The sequence below is a fragment of the Onychostoma macrolepis genome, chromosome 07 (assembly GCF_012432095.1).
Source record: "Onychostoma macrolepis isolate SWU-2019 chromosome 07, ASM1243209v1, whole genome shotgun sequence".
In the NCBI taxonomy this organism is placed as follows: Eukaryota; Metazoa; Chordata; class Actinopteri; order Cypriniformes; family Cyprinidae; genus Onychostoma; species Onychostoma macrolepis.
This window is the reverse complement of record NC_081161.1, coordinates 5,467,060-5,483,137: the sequence shown is the minus strand read 5'-3', so window position 1 is coordinate 5,483,137 and position 16,078 is coordinate 5,467,060. Positions and strand designations below refer to the sequence as shown.

Below are 16,078 nucleotides of genomic sequence, written 5' to 3'. Positions count from 1 at the left end.
GACTCTTATCAAGCCTGGCCTGTCCAGCGGAGGGTTATGTGAGGAAAAGCTGTCCTGATTCACACATACTGACATTCAGAGAGGCAAGCCAGGACCTACAACACAAACACTGCTAACAATTCAACTCTTTAACAATATCCTCATTTAAGGTGTCAGAGGTGCTGTCACGAATCGACAGTGACCTCTCTGTCAGTGAAGTCCGTCACATGTTCACATTATGCAAAGGCACTTTTGTGATCGATGCCTGTGGATAAAAACACACGTGCAGAAAAAAGGAAAAAACACCTGCCAAGGATAAGACTGTGCCTCAGTCTCGGAAATATGACAGTAGGGCTGCATGATATCATAAAAACTGAAATTGCAATATTTCAATAAATAAATACAGCAATTTTTACCCGATGACTTGCTCTATTTGTAAAAAAATGAATCATTCTAGAATAATGGAGGGGTTTTTTTAGGGGAGTGCATATGCATAGAAAATACAAATAAAAAATATGAAAAATTACTGTTTGCTTTGAAGACTTTCCAATTTGGAAAAAAAAATTCACAATTGGATATACACTTTACAAGAGCCAATTCAAACCTATTTTTTAAAAAGTAAACCATAAAGTGAAAATATCTTTCCACCTAGTTATCACTTTAGTTACTGTTTTTTACCCATTTAATATGTCCATAAAATAAGTATTATTATGACTTTTATTGTGATTATTATTAAATAAAAATATTAAACAAAATAAGAATATATTATCTTGATCATATATTATGTATGCTATACAATTGTTTGGTTGAAATAATACAACTGTACTGAAAAATATTGATTAAAAATTTAGTATTTAATAAAATAAAAAAAATATGAAATGTATAGAAATAAATTACACACATTATAAACGCTAAATTCATTTTAGTTTCCCTTACTCATAACAAATCCTTTAAATTTAAAGGCATTCAGAATAGAACAGGAATAAAAATGTAAGTATAAAACAGTTACAGAAGCATTTATTTCAATCATTCATTTAAAGCCTAAACTGATTTATTTAAAGCGAAACTGAAACTACCAGCATGAGGAAAATGCACTATACACTAGTGGTGTAATGGTACACAAATATGATGGTTGGGTACGTACAGTACCTTGGTTTTAACGTCACGGTTCGGTACGATTTCGGTACAGTAGGGGGAAAAACGAAACTTTTTTTTTTTTTTTTTTAAATAGTGGTTTACTGAACAAGTTGCTCTTTCTTTTAATACATTCAGTTATAGTTTAAATTTTCTTAGTGATAAAAATCTACCTCAGCTTATGCTTAAAACTATAGGGAACCCTTTTACATTATAAGGTTATAACTAGGCCTAACAACTTAACCCAAACTTAAATTTAATTACTATTTATTTTTAAATAGATGATCAACACTCAACTTAAAAAATTTAAAAAATGTATGCAAACATGTAAATAGCTCATAATGCAGTTTTTAAATTAACATATAAATAATACAATTTCTAGGTTATTTGTTAAAATATATTCAGTTACACACTGGCTGTCATAGCATGTTTCATAACAGATTAATTTAAACATACATTAAATAATTAAGACTAACAGGTTCAGTAAAATATAATGAGTTTATGGTGTAATATTTCGTGAAATGTTCCTCTCTAGACTTCATTTCTCTAGTGAACTCAGTGGACACTGATGACTTGCTGAGGTAAATGAAATGCTACATGACATTTTATTTCCAGGCTGTTTTGTTGATGTCTTTCCGTGGTTGAGACACTAATTGAGCAATTATGTGAGCCATGAGATGTTCAGTCATGTTTATTCGTGTTAAAACTAGTAGTACAGAGGAAGGAATGATGGCGGGAACCGGAGCTGAATGCGGCCGCTCGAGTCAATGCTTGTGTTGGGTTTATTCCAGCACATTTCTGAACCGTCCCAGAAGCGGCTCTCCAAGGCGTTTATACAGCGATCTGTCATGCCACAAAACCCCCGTCAAAACGCCATTTATTAGTTGAATTTCCTGAAAAAAAAAAAAAATACTGTATCCGTTCGTACACATGCGTACCGAACCGAAAGACCCATACGAAACAGTTCGGTACAAATACGTGTACCGTTACACCCCTACTATACACACAAATCCAAATGTGTTTGCTTTGCGCTTATTTAGTCCACTTGACGTTAACTGCAGTAAATAAGTCCTTTTGAAACTGTAGAATTACAATATGTCGAAGTTGCTTCATTTTCAAACATTAAACCATCAAGCATTCATTTTGGTAGAAAACTGCAAGAGGCCTTTAAAACTTCTTTGCTGGCAACAGGTTTATAAATGATGTGGCGAAATGGTTAGCACATGTTGCATTCCCAAATGCATGTTAAAGCGACCCAAACTCAAAGGCTGTGCTGCTTTAAGATACTGAAAACACTGGATCATGAGCTGCTGGTGTGTAAACACAGTGCCTCGCTTCACTGTGAAGCCCATTGTGCATACTTAATGAAACTGCAGCATTTGGGTTTTGATAATCATGCTCAGCCGAAACACATTTTAGATATATTTTTCAATTTCATGCAGTCCTATAAGAAAGGTAGTTTTCAACACTGTATCTAACAACCTTCTTCATTTGCTGTTGGCTGAAGATGACAACAACAGTCCAAAAAAGTCTCATATCCCATTTAAAATTCATGACACTTGTAGCTTTAAGACCCCGTTGTCTCTTATAAAGCATCAGATTTAAGCAAGTACTTTCAAATGTTCAGTAAAACAATGCGAAAATACACTGTAATTTGTGCCACAACAACAGCTGTGCCATGCCTCAGGTAGGCTATAATTGCATGCTTTATGGCAATATTTGTAATACCATAGGAAGCAATGTTGGTTTCCAATATTTAGAAAGCAGTGAAATTAGCACGTCATATCCTCAAATCCCCAAAAGCACTGAGCGTGAAATGCAAGCAATTAAAGCCTGTGAACCATGGCGGCCCTGAGCACTGCTGAATACACAACTGAGGGTGAAATAACAGTTTCTGCCCACAACATACAGACCACAATGCTTGAGAGAAGTTGTCAGGTGTCTAGAAGTGCCCTCTAATGTGTTTATTAAATCTCTGTACAATATTTTGTAATGGCTCAAATCGAGGTCTAACTGCCCCCAGTTCAAGCAGGACCCTGGCGGTCCGAATAACAAGCAACATCGTGGTTATATGATGCAATGCAAATGATGCAACATTCGGTAAGATAAGCATTGCTGTTGAAACTGCTGTTTGATATGAGAATGTGTGGTTTTGGTCCAGCACAGCCGGCTGATGTGGTTGGAGAGAATTATATTTGTGGCAACTGGCTGGGACAGATGGCTTAAAATCGGCTTAAGGAACAAGACGTTTGTCTGAAAACACTGACCTGCACTTCAATCTATCAGTCAAGAACAGAAGAACGTGGCAGTTTCAATGCTTACAGTGTAAATCTGAAGGATTGTCTGAGAAGTTAGTAACAAGAAATAATAGTGAACTATAAGAATACCTTTATATAAATACTTTTGATTACCTTTTTCAGGAATAATCAGAAAATAATCAGCCCGTTTCTGCCACGGAATGTAAAAATAAAAAAGGTCATTTTTACATTGTATCTAACAACTTTGATTTGATTTAATTTTTTTCTCAATTGACTCGCAATTGAGTTTATATTTAACAATTTGGATTTTTTGCTCTCCTAATTCTCAGAAAAAAGCCTGAATTGCGAGACCAGAATTCTGAGATTCTAATCATAAAATATATAAACTTGCAATTCTGAGAATAAAGGTCTCAATTGTAAACTCAATAATTAAATTAAAAATTAAAATAATTTCTAGAAAAAAGTCAGAATTGTGAAATAAGTCATTTGTTTATTTTTTATTCTGTGGCAAAAAGGTGAGAAATAAACTCTTAGATATAAGCTAAGAGTTCAGAGAAGAAAAGTCAGAATTATGAGGAAACATGTTGCTATTATCTTAATTATTTATTTATTGTTCTGGAAAAAGATATAGAATGCCAACTTTTCTCCTTTTTGTTAATGTTATTTTTTTTCTATCTTACCAGAAAAGAAAGACTGCAAATGTTAAACATGTTTAGTTGCTAATGGTTAACTTTGTCAACTTTTAGGAGAGGATTTTGGGTCTTACAAAAAATACACTCCGAATGGCTTTTGATTTATTGTGGACACTAATTACTTGTTGTCGCTGTCCAATTGTGAAACCAATTGATCCAAAAATCCAATTGTTAAACTTTTCGTGTCGCACCTATAACGCAGTGTTTCTGACATTTCTAGGACAGGAATATTTGAAGAAAATTACATGGCATTTGATTGCTGTGCTGTCAGCACAGCTATATGAGTAGCTTTTAAATGTCAAGAGCATTTCTGTTCCATCACCTGTGAAAAATAATTGGTCAAAAAACTTTGTGGATTGAAGATAAATTACCTATCAAATTACTATAATTTTCTTCAAGCAGAAAAAAACAACAACAACAACCTAGCATGGGGCAGAATAGAAAAGACATACCTTCAGACGAAAGGACTGAAAAAGACAAAGTAATACTGAAACCCAAACAAAGAATGAGAAAGATGCACAATTTGACATATTACCAACTGCCAGCATTTCCAGACAGAAAGCCATTTTATCAGTCAAAATGACAACAGATAATGACTGTGTGTTTTGTGGCTGCTGCTTCAGTCTCTTCATCTGGAGCAACAAATCAAGTTTCCTCAAACTATTCCAGTGCAACTATCACAGGGATAGTTCACCCAAAAATGAACAATTGCTCTTTATTTACTCACCCTCAGGCTATCCAAGACGTAGGTGACTCTTTTCTTCAGTGGAACAGAAAAGAAGATTTTGAGCTGAAACCGTGGTCCTTGGTGATTCATAAATGCAAGTCAATACTGAAATTAATACCCATAGCTCCTCATGATATATTGAGGTCTTATGAAGCAAAACAATCACTCTGTGCAAGAAACAGTTACATAATTGCGCAATGGTTTGACATATGTGCAATTACAGTAGATTATTAAAGCACCTAATACTGATGTGAAGCATGGGTGTTTTACAGTACGTGTCTGAAGCAACTGGTTCAACTACTTCACCAAAAAAAAAAAAAAATGGTTCAAAAGAATGATTTGTCTGCAAACTAAACATAACTTCAGACCATTTGAGGCTCTGGATTACAGGTATTTGTTGGAAATAATGTTCAGTTTCTTGCACAGACCAATCATTTTGCTTCATTAAACCTCAATATATCATCACGAGCCACAGGTGTTAATTTTGCGTTCCTTGATATGATTTGTTTCTCAATTCTCAAAAACGTGCAGCTGCTGACTGTAGTTTTACTAAAAATCTGCTGAAATTATACTGAAGACCAACATCTTGGACGGCCTACGGGTGAGTAAATTAACAGCAAATTAGAATTTTTGGGTGAAATACCTCTTTAAGAATAAGACTTCTTTGACTGTGTCCACCCATGTGTTTAGTACACAGCTTGTACAAGCGGTTACAGAAACTTTGCAAGTCTTAAAGTATAAGAAGAGACATAAAAACTAGGGCTGTCAGTTTCACCATAGGTTTAGTGCAATTAATTATTATTATTTGAAAGTCACTGATAGACTTGAAAAGGAAGTGGAAATAAAACTAACATATATTGAAAATACTGACTTCTAAAACGTTCTTTCCTCATCTGTCACAATAAGGTCTTTGAATTGCTCACTTCTTCATTTGTGGACTTTTCTTGATTAAGGTTATTTAGAATTTTTTTGATTGGTTCCGAGTGCCTGAACATGGAAGAAATAAATAATTCAATAAAAGATATTATAGTTCAATGAAGAGAAGCCGAAAAACATGTGAAACATGAAACGTTTCTATCAACTTTAATAATTTTTCTCACACCAGAAGCTAATAACTTTATCTATTCTGGCATGAGTGCACATTTAATAGCAGCTGCCTGCAGCAAATGAAGAAGAAAGAGACTCAGGCGTCTCTGAAATACAAGAGTTGATGTGACAAGCACAAGGCTTTTGAATAACATTTATCCACTAGTGTCAGAAATATACTGGAAGCCTATAGAAAAAAATGTACACCAAATGTGATGAGTTTTGATTTGGTCTGACAGCATACAAAGGAACTGCCAATATACGCTTCTAAATTATGTGTTATTTAACTTTTACTGTAATGGAAAGAACAGTCATCCTGGATGAACCTGAGGTTAAAAGCATTGTCATAAAATTCAAAAATGAATGAAAAAAAGCACATTTCCATAGTTTTGCATTAAAACTGCAGTTATGCTCAACATGTGAAACCAAACTTCCTTCTGTTAACAGGATTGTTTTTCTCATTTTCTCATCTTGCTTTGATTTGGTTTCAGTCACAGCATCCAACCTGGACTGAAAAACGCACCTGCGCCCACATTACACACACATACACACACACACACACACACACACACGTCTGGTTTGCTATCCTTGTGGGGACTCTCCATAGGCATAATGCTTTTTCTGCTGTACAGGCTATTGCTCTACACCAACCCTACACCTAAACCTACCCCTTACAGTAAACTTTCTGCATTTTTAGATTTTCAAAAAACTTCATTCTGTGTGATTTATTAGCTTGTTTACCTGTGGGGACCTCAATTTAGGCCCCCACCGTGACACGAGTCCCCATGAGTCTGTGTGTATTCAGGTTTAAGTCCCCACCTGAATAGAAAAACAGGTACACACACACACACACACAATGTTTGTTTTTGTGAAAAGTGGGGACATCCCACTTAATTAATTTTCTCTCCTCTACACTAATATATTGCTTAATACATTCAAGAAAGTCAGCGGCTCCAAACGCAAGTGGATATTATTATTGGCTACAGTGAGAGATGGAACGGTAGAAATTCACTACTGTGGCAACAGCACCAAACTTATTCACCTTTTTCAATGTGGAAGTAAGCTTTTTTCATAGACAGAATGTGCAAGACTTCCACTTCATTAGGCACGGTAGGGAAATCATGAGAAAAATAACAGTGCAATAAACGGTAAAATTGTTTGTGCTATCCACCGTGTGTTTATAATTAAGACAATTCATTAAAATAATATGGTAAGAAACACCAGTTTGCAAGCAAGCAAAACAAGCTGTTTTGTACAGTTAAAAATTGCTGGAAGCGGATGAGACTGGAAGCCAGACCCATTAGATTTACCGAATTTGGCCTTTTTATACAGTATTACTGTCTTCAACCATTAAGCCACGTTGTTGTTTTTTTTATTTATAAAGGTTTTCTATCAGAGGAAAACACTTAACATGCATGCACTTTGCGTTCATATCCTGGGCTGCTTGCCTGCATATAGTTTGCATCATCAGTATACTGAGTTGGCCTTTCAGTATTACTTTCTTAATGCATTAGGCCACGTTAAGTTTTTTTTTTTTCGTTATATATTCTATGGGAGGAAAATGCTTAACACGAAACTTTACGCATTGCTTTCATATTCTGGGCTCCTCTGCTTGCAAACTCCTTTCAGAAAGGCAAATAATATCCACATAGATACATACATTCATACATACATTCATCAAAGGTGAATGTAATATTTTAGTCATATCAACATAAGTTATTGTTAATTTTCAAAGTGTAATTGGTCACACACACACGCACGCACGCGCGCACACATGTTCGTTTTTGTGAAAAGTGGGGACATAGGCGTAATGTTTTTTATACTGTACTTACTGTATGTGCTATTGCCCTACACCAATCCTACACCTAAACCTACCCCTTACAGGAGACTGTGCATTTCAACTTTCCCCCAAAAAACCTCACTCTGTATGATTTATAAGTGTTTTGAAAAGTGGGGACATGGGTCAATATCCTGAAAAGTCACCTTCACCTTGTAATACCTATGTCATACCTTTGTCATTATACAAATCTATGTCCTGACTTTTCACAAAACGCGCGCGCACACACACACACACACACACACACCTATGGTTTATTATTGTGACAGAATCTGTTTGAACACAATAAAATAAAAATGGATTTACAAAAGTTACTTGAAATAGCATAAACGTTAACTGAAAAGAACAAAAACAAATGAAAGTAAAATGGCAAATATACAAACAAATCACAATATTAATAAAATATAATTAAGTAATATAAAATCTAATGTACATCTAAACCTATATTATCAAAATCTAAAACTCATAAAAATCTTAAAATGTAATCAATTACTACAATCTAATATAAATCTAAATATTAATAAAATAAAATTATCATAAACTACCTCTGTTATGTAGAAGTAGTTTGTTTATTTTTTATTATTATTTTTTGACAGCCTTGAGGTTGAAAAACCGACTACCTAATTAAAATCCTAGTCTGCAATTCAAAACCATGAAACTAAAATGCATTTTTATGCCGTGAAATTGTAGTTTATGCTAAGACATCAAATATACCAAGGCATCATCATCTTCCACCTATGTTTCCCTGTATTACATTGCAGTTATTTCAGGCTTTAGGACATATTGTGAAATTGATATTAGAAATGAATAGGAAAGGAGATGAGGAGTGACTGGCATGATTATAGACTTAAGAGGCATTAAATCAGCATTTTCAACAAATCTCATACAACAGCTGTATTGTTGTAATGCCACCAAGTGGCTGAAATGTATTACTGCAAGATCCTCTCCAACGTTCAAACAATTCTCATTGTATTGCCTGAGCAGATAATACATCAGATAGTATTATCTACTTTTTCAATGACAATCATACAGTCCCATATAGTAGGCGTAACAGCATACGTCTGAGAGCGTGCTGTACAGTACACACAGAAGGACAGCAGATGGCCGTGAGAGCAGTGGTCTCGGGCCTGACGGGTGACTGATTGGTGCCGGTGTGTGAGCATTTGGTTTCACACTGATTTACACATGGACTAACACCACCCTACTCACCGATGCTTCAATTCACTGCCATCCACTGACTTGTCTGATCCTCCCTTCTGGAAGAGTGTCATCACAAAATATCTATCCCAAAGAATAGTCTGTTTACAATGATCAAGATACTTAAAAAAAAAAAAAGAGTATTTATTATGAAGATAATGCACTTTAAAAGAATACACTTAAGTGTGAACTGAATGTAATGTTTTGGACACTTAATTGCATGCTAATAGCATTTACATGAAAATGTATTATATTTTCAATGTATATTAAATGCAATTACTGAATTAAAAAAAATTGTATATGTTTTTACTTAAGTAGGACTTAAGTACATAAGATCTTAATATCTAATTTAATAATTACTTCTATTGTTTTTGAAATATGGCTAAAGTGTAATGCCGGATGTACTGACAAGCATTTACGATAAACTAAAATAAGTTTTAATGTCATGAAACTATTTAAACATATTTGAAATGACACATCTGTTGCAATTTAGTACATTTAAAATATATTAACTTTAAATGAAATATCAAATTAAGTGTACTTATTTAAAACATGACAAAAGATTACTAAAACATAATGATTTAAAATGGACTATAATGTAACACTTTTAATTTTGCATTGTTACAAAGTGCACTTTTTAAAAATGTACTTAAGTGTGTTAAGAAACAGTCAGGAAATTGTCTAACTTTAAGTACTCTTAAGTGGCCTTTTATTTCATTAGTGTTAAATGCAAAACAGTTTTTTTTTTTTTTAATACTTAAAGTGCAAAACATTTAAGTGCACTTCTTTTCACAAGTGTTAGAACTTATCATGCTCCCTTTACTGCTCACTGGTGGTTCTTTATTTGACTTTTTACTTCAGTCTGCTGCAATCACAGTCTTGTGTTTGCTCTGTTTGGGATCTTGTCAGAAGTGTCATCTGTGCTCTCATGTCATCTGATATCATGCCTGTGTCGTTCGGTGGCACACTGCTGTCACTCACTGTCACTCCAGCAGAGACGAGGTGACTTGGGTGAAAGAAGCCATTTGCATCCGACCGCGAAAACGATCTATTTTTAACTGCAAGTCATGGAGGGCACAGAATTACTCTAGAAAAAACAACATGAGACTCAGATTCAGATTAAAAGTCTTTAAAAAAATTAATAAATGAATAAAAAAGGATTTTACTGCTTCCTAAATTCCTCTTGACCAGTTAAAGACAACATCTCTTAAAGGGACAGGTCACCTAAAATGCCAATTCGGTCACTATTCATTTCAGCTTTAATTTTCATATGTAACATCTATAAAATGAGTATAATTTAAGTTATTAACTGATTTATTATTTTATTTTATTTTTTTCTTGTACTGAGCTATTAGCTATTGAGAATCATTGTGTTAAATTGGATTAGTTTGATTTGTGAATGAATCGATTCAGACTGAAACTGAATAACCGGCTTCACTGAATAATTCTGACTAAAAAGACAATGCGTTCACTAATCAGATACAGTTTTTTTCATTAACTTTCATTAATGTGCAAATGAGAGCTTGGGAAAATTTATATTTTTACTAGAAAAAGTTGCATTCTGTTCATTTTAGAAGGCTACTTTTATGGTGCTTTTATGGGGTTTTTGTTTCAGTTTTGTTTAGTTAAAAGTTTCAACCAATGCAACTTAGAAAAATCAAATAAACTATTATAAATTTTGTTAATATTTTGATTTAGATTTTTTTTTTTTTAATAAATTAGATTAGTTTTAGTTAATGTTTTAGTATTTTTGGTCATTTTTATTTGTTTTTTAAAGTGTCTTTTATTTATTTATTTATTTTTGAAGAGTTTTAATTAATTTAGTTTTAGTTATTTTAGTACTTCAACTAAAAAAAAAAAAAGCCTTTGGAACCAGCTGAAAAGTAATGAATATATTTTTTTATGGTTTTAATTTTAGTTAACAATAATACCCCAGCTCTGCTCTAACACACATAAAACATATCAAATATAATCTTTACAAGGTAACCACACACACCATGGCTTGAAGTGGATATATAGGAAGAGGAAATGCAATTTCAACATTGTAATAAATATTAATGATAAATCAGCGGAAATGCCACACTATTAGCTCTGGCAGGCTGATTCATTCGGCTTGGGAACGCTGCCATCATTACATTCATTTGAATAATGCACTGACACTGCAACCGTCCAATTAGCTTCATTTACACTCAACAGATAAATCAAAGTATTAATGCCTAATGTTAGCATAAGCAGCCATTGTTTGTTCAAGCTGCTCCACCACACTTTTAAAACTGAACGATGAATAAGATTACTGGTGATGTCATAATGTCGGATGTACACAGCATTAAACTTTATTTTAATAATAATAATAATAAATATTTTCTTTGTAAAATCTATCTAGGGAGTGATCGATTCCTTTTGAAGTCAATTTGTCTTCTATAATAAAGACAAGTATCATATTTATATCAAGCCTTGTAGATCTTTCTTAAATAGCTCAATATAGAAACCTGTAAGTCCATTCATAAGATGACACAATAAACAATCACCCACTCATAAGCTTGAGTAGGTTAATAATAGAGGTGATGAGAAACAGACCATATGCTCTGCAGAATCTGAAATAACAACTTACAGGACAGTGTTTGTGGAAGTCATGCATGCTTCAAGCTCAAAGCAATGACAGACCGTGAGTTAACAGACTGATCTACCAATTAAAAACAGGGCAGAAACAAACTGAATGAGCCCAGACTGTAATGACAGTCAATGCTGACCTTGAAGGTAAACCAGTAAACCAGACTGTAGTCTGAGCAGACTTTCACAATGACAGAAAACCAGCTGCCTTGTAGATTGGTGGGATTTTGCTGAACATATACTTACAACAGTTTTTTTTTTTTTTTTTTTTTGTCAACAGGCTTTTAAAGGGGTCATCGGATGCCCATTTTCCACGAGTTGATATGATTCTTTAGCGTCTTAATGAACAGTCTGTAACATAGTTTGGTTAAAATTTCTCAATGGTAGTGTAAAACAACACCCTTTTTACCCTGTCAAAAACAGCTCTGTTTACAGCAAGCCGTTTTGTTGCATGTTGCTTTAAATGCAAATGAGCTCTGCTCACCCCGCCCCACTCTGACGAGCCACTCTCTGAGAGGAGGTAAACTTTAGCCGCATTCATCGTGAAACTTGTTAACTAGCACATTATTAGGAAAGGCGATTTGCAAAGATTAATTAAAAAACCTTACACTCACTTCTTCTGGAGGTGAAGCTGGATCACAAATGATTCGCATGAAGATAGATGCATTTATGTAGATCGGGGATGCATTCTCTTCAGAACCAAACGTAATCCACTGCGTCTTCAGTGGCTCAGATGTCAGGAGTAAATGACGACTGCTGTGTTCATTATTACATCCAACAACAATACACCTCAATCGCTTAGGAGACATTCTTATCTATATCTGCTCCGGCGTCGAAACAATGGCGGACTGATGACAGCTCACTCAGGGCGGGTCTAAAGTAAAACGCTCGTGTCAATCAACAATCGTGGGAGGGGCCTGGGTCTGTGTGATGTCACACAAACAGGCATCTGAGATCGGCTCGATTTGAGAAAGAGGAAATGATTTAACAAGATTTAAAAAAAAAACACTGGGTGGATCTTTATCATTATAGGGTAGATGTGTACACACACTGCCAACACACATTTCAGTTCAAACAACTTGTAAAAGTGCATGTTGCATCCAATGACCCACTTAAAGGTGATATTTTGCTTTGTTACATAGTATTTCAACATACATATTGTCAGTGAAATTAAATACTATTTCTCAGTTTCTTTTGTCTTTCTTACAACTGGTCTTTTTTTTTTTTTTTTACAAATCAATGAACTGGTAACAATCCTTTATCAGTTCAATTTGTCTAAAAAAAAACTTGCATTATACATGAGTAAAATTATGCATAATTTAAAACACTTAAGTACACAAACTTGACAATTCACTACACTAACCTTTCCCCATCTTACCCTTGTTAAAAAGAAATATGCTTAATTGTATTGTGCAACTGTAGTGCACTTCAAATTTCGAAAGTGAAGTTAAACGTTTTTTTAGAGGTTGTTTTACACACACACACACACACACACACACACACACACACAAACTGTACTTGCAAATAATTTAATATTAATGAAATAAAAGGCCACTTAAGTCTACACTTAAAAAAAAAACTTTGCAATAATGTAAGTTTTTTTTTTTTTACATTTTAAATCATTAGGTTTTAATAATCTTTGATCATACTTAAAGAAGTACACCAGGTGTTTGAGGTGTTGACTAACATCCTAAAGCACAGGTAAAGTACTTGATTATAATTTTAACTGTAGTCTGTTTTTTGATATCACATTTAAAGTTAATAAATTTTAAATGTACTGAATTGCAACTTCATCATTACAAATGTATAATTACAAATATATTTAAACACATGACATACAAGTTAGAATGGCATAGAAATGACATTAAAGTATATTTAAGTTTATCATAAATGCTTTTCAGTACATTCAGCAGTACTTTAACCATATTTCAAAGACAATAGAAGTAATTATGAAATTACATATAAAGATAGTGGGTCAAAAAGCACTCTCAAGTTCAGCTAATTGCATTTAATATAAATTTTAACTACAAAACTTTTCATTTATTTGAAATTAACATGCAATTAAGTGTCCGAAAACATCACATTCAGTTCACACTTGAGTATAATCTTTTAAAGTAATTTCAGTAATAGGTGTACTTCTTTTTCAGCTTTGTCACATAAACAAACATGAACACTAAATAAGAATTACTAATTGTACTTATTTTTTGTCAGTAAAAAAGTAATAAATAAATAACTGAAAAAATATGCAGGATACAACTGTTTCTATTCTTTTGAACTTACATTCAAAGTCCAAATTCATGAGAACCAATAATCACCAGAGCTACATAAACCTGAAGATACGTTTCAGAAAATCATTTGCTCTGAATGCTGCTGCTAAACATTCATGATTAGCTTAGAAACCATCAATAAAAAACTAAAATTCAAGCCTTTTCTTAGTACAAACACTTTAAACCTTTACACAACAGATTCTGTCCCCAATTCTTTGAGGTGAAAAACAAAGAAATCTTCTCTGATCTTACCATAATAGCTCGTCTCTAAAAGTCCAAACTGCTCCAGAACCTTAACAAAGACAACAACCACAACCAGGACCGCGATCATCTCGAGTCCCTCCAAGTTCATCATGCTGACAGGGTCAGGTCATGCTGTGACCGCTGACCGCGCTGGACACAGAGATCAGCCGTCAACATCATTCAAAGGGTCTGCATCTTCTCACTGAGAACAGATGAGAGGAGAGCCGAGGGGGTGGAGAGCCAAATTAAAGATCAGAAAAAATAAAAACACGGCAGAAGGAGGGACCTGGACGGAAATCAATGAATCATGACAATAAAAGAAAACAGGAGGGAAAATATCAAATGATAAAAAAAAAATGGAGATGGAGGAAAATCTCCTCTTTCTCCAGAGAGAAGCAAAGCCTGATCTTAAGCTCTAAAAGCAGATGAAATCTCTCGGAAACATCTGACTGCATGTAGTGAAGTGTCACCGCCGGCCCGTGAAACTCGTCTTCACACATAAACAGCATGTGTCCATCAGAGGAAACACCTCAAGGCTCTGCCACGTACACCTTATGTTGTCAAGGAAACAGGTTTTTGTTGCAAATCATGAAAAATAAACTCAACAGGACACAATGACTGAAAAAAAAACCAAACAAAAAAACTGTTTTGTGTAAAAGAGTTTACAGTTTTACCTTCATTATTATATTACATACTGGCAATATATTTTTTAATTAGCTTTTATTTTTATTCTTCCAATTTTTGTCATTTTTCATATGTGCTATTTTAATTAGTTTAAATTTTACTGTTAGAGTTGATTTATATTTCAGTTTTAGTTGTAGTTTCATTTTAATTTTTTTTTCCCAGATAGGAATTTTACACTTCAACATAAACTAAATGAAAATTACAACTGAAATAAGTTTAAGTTCTTCATCTAATATTTATATTTTATTATTACAGCTTTATTTCAATTACCAAAAATATTTTAATAGCTTTAGTTATAGTCAACAATAATAATAATAACCCTGATTCAAAGCCCATCTCAAGAGAAGATGTGGCGATTTCATCTGAATTTGTAAAATTTGATTAGTATGACATAAATACTTTTAGTTTTCGATTTAGTTAAATTTTAAGTAATTTTTATATATACTGTTTTGTGTTATGTTTAATTAGTTTTTAAGTATTACTGTTAGAGTTTATTTTTATTTCCGTTTTAGTAGCAGTTTTAAATTGTAATTATTATTTTCCAGATAGGAATTTAGCACTTCAACATTTTGATATTTCAACTTTATTTAAAATATCAGTAATATTTTAATAGTTTTAGTTTTAGTTAACAATAATAACCCTGATTCAAAGCCCATCTCATGAGAAAGTGAAACTATTTTGCGATGTGGTGATTTTGTCTGAATTTTACACTTTCTTACCCTTAAATTTAGTTTTATTGGTTTAACCTGATATATTTATATCATTTTTTCATTGCTTCCTTTTTAATACATTTGCAAAGTTGTGATAAATCCAGTTTTTGCTTTGTCATCATGGTGAATGGGGTGTAGATTCATGTGGGAAAATAATTTAAAAAATAATTTAAAGCAATTTAACATAATAACGCAACATAACAAAATGTGAAAAAAATGAAGGGGTATAAAGACTTTCTATAGGCACTGTATATATATATATATATATGTATATATATATATATATATATATATATATATATATATATATATATATATATACACATATATACATACATATGCATATACACATATACATATACACTATGGCATGCCGTTAAGGAAATTATGGTATTTATAATATGAAGATTGAATATATTGAATGAAACTATGAATGTATGGAATGAAACTTGAATATATGGAATGAAAGTCTGAATATATAGAATTAATTTTGCAGTGTATGGATTTAAAATTTGACAGTATTTAATGAATAATAATATACTGTAGCTAGTTATATCCTTGTTATCAAAGCAATAGTTATCTGAATTGAATTACTTTAAAAATATAATTAACTAAAAATTTTGGCAACCAAACAAACAATACAAACAGTTTGGA

General features: G+C 33.1%; 1 protein-coding gene across 5 annotated transcripts in view; it reads right to left on the bottom strand.

Annotated features, from left to right (window-relative positions):
• Positions 1–16,078, bottom strand: part of kcnip4a (potassium voltage-gated channel interacting protein 4a) — a 215,073-nt gene that overhangs the window by 48,379 nt on the left and 150,616 nt on the right. Inside the window, exon 1 of one of the 5 annotated variants that reach the window (XM_058781416.1) lies at positions 14,040–14,686. The exons of the other annotated variants lie outside the window; for them this stretch is intronic. Within the exon in view, the coding sequence (XP_058637399.1) occupies positions 14,040–14,142 (103 nt within the window). The 5' untranslated portion in view covers positions 14,143–14,686. Of the gene's footprint in view, positions 1–14,039; positions 14,687–16,078 lie in introns of those variants that run through there. 5 annotated transcript variants of the gene reach the window in all.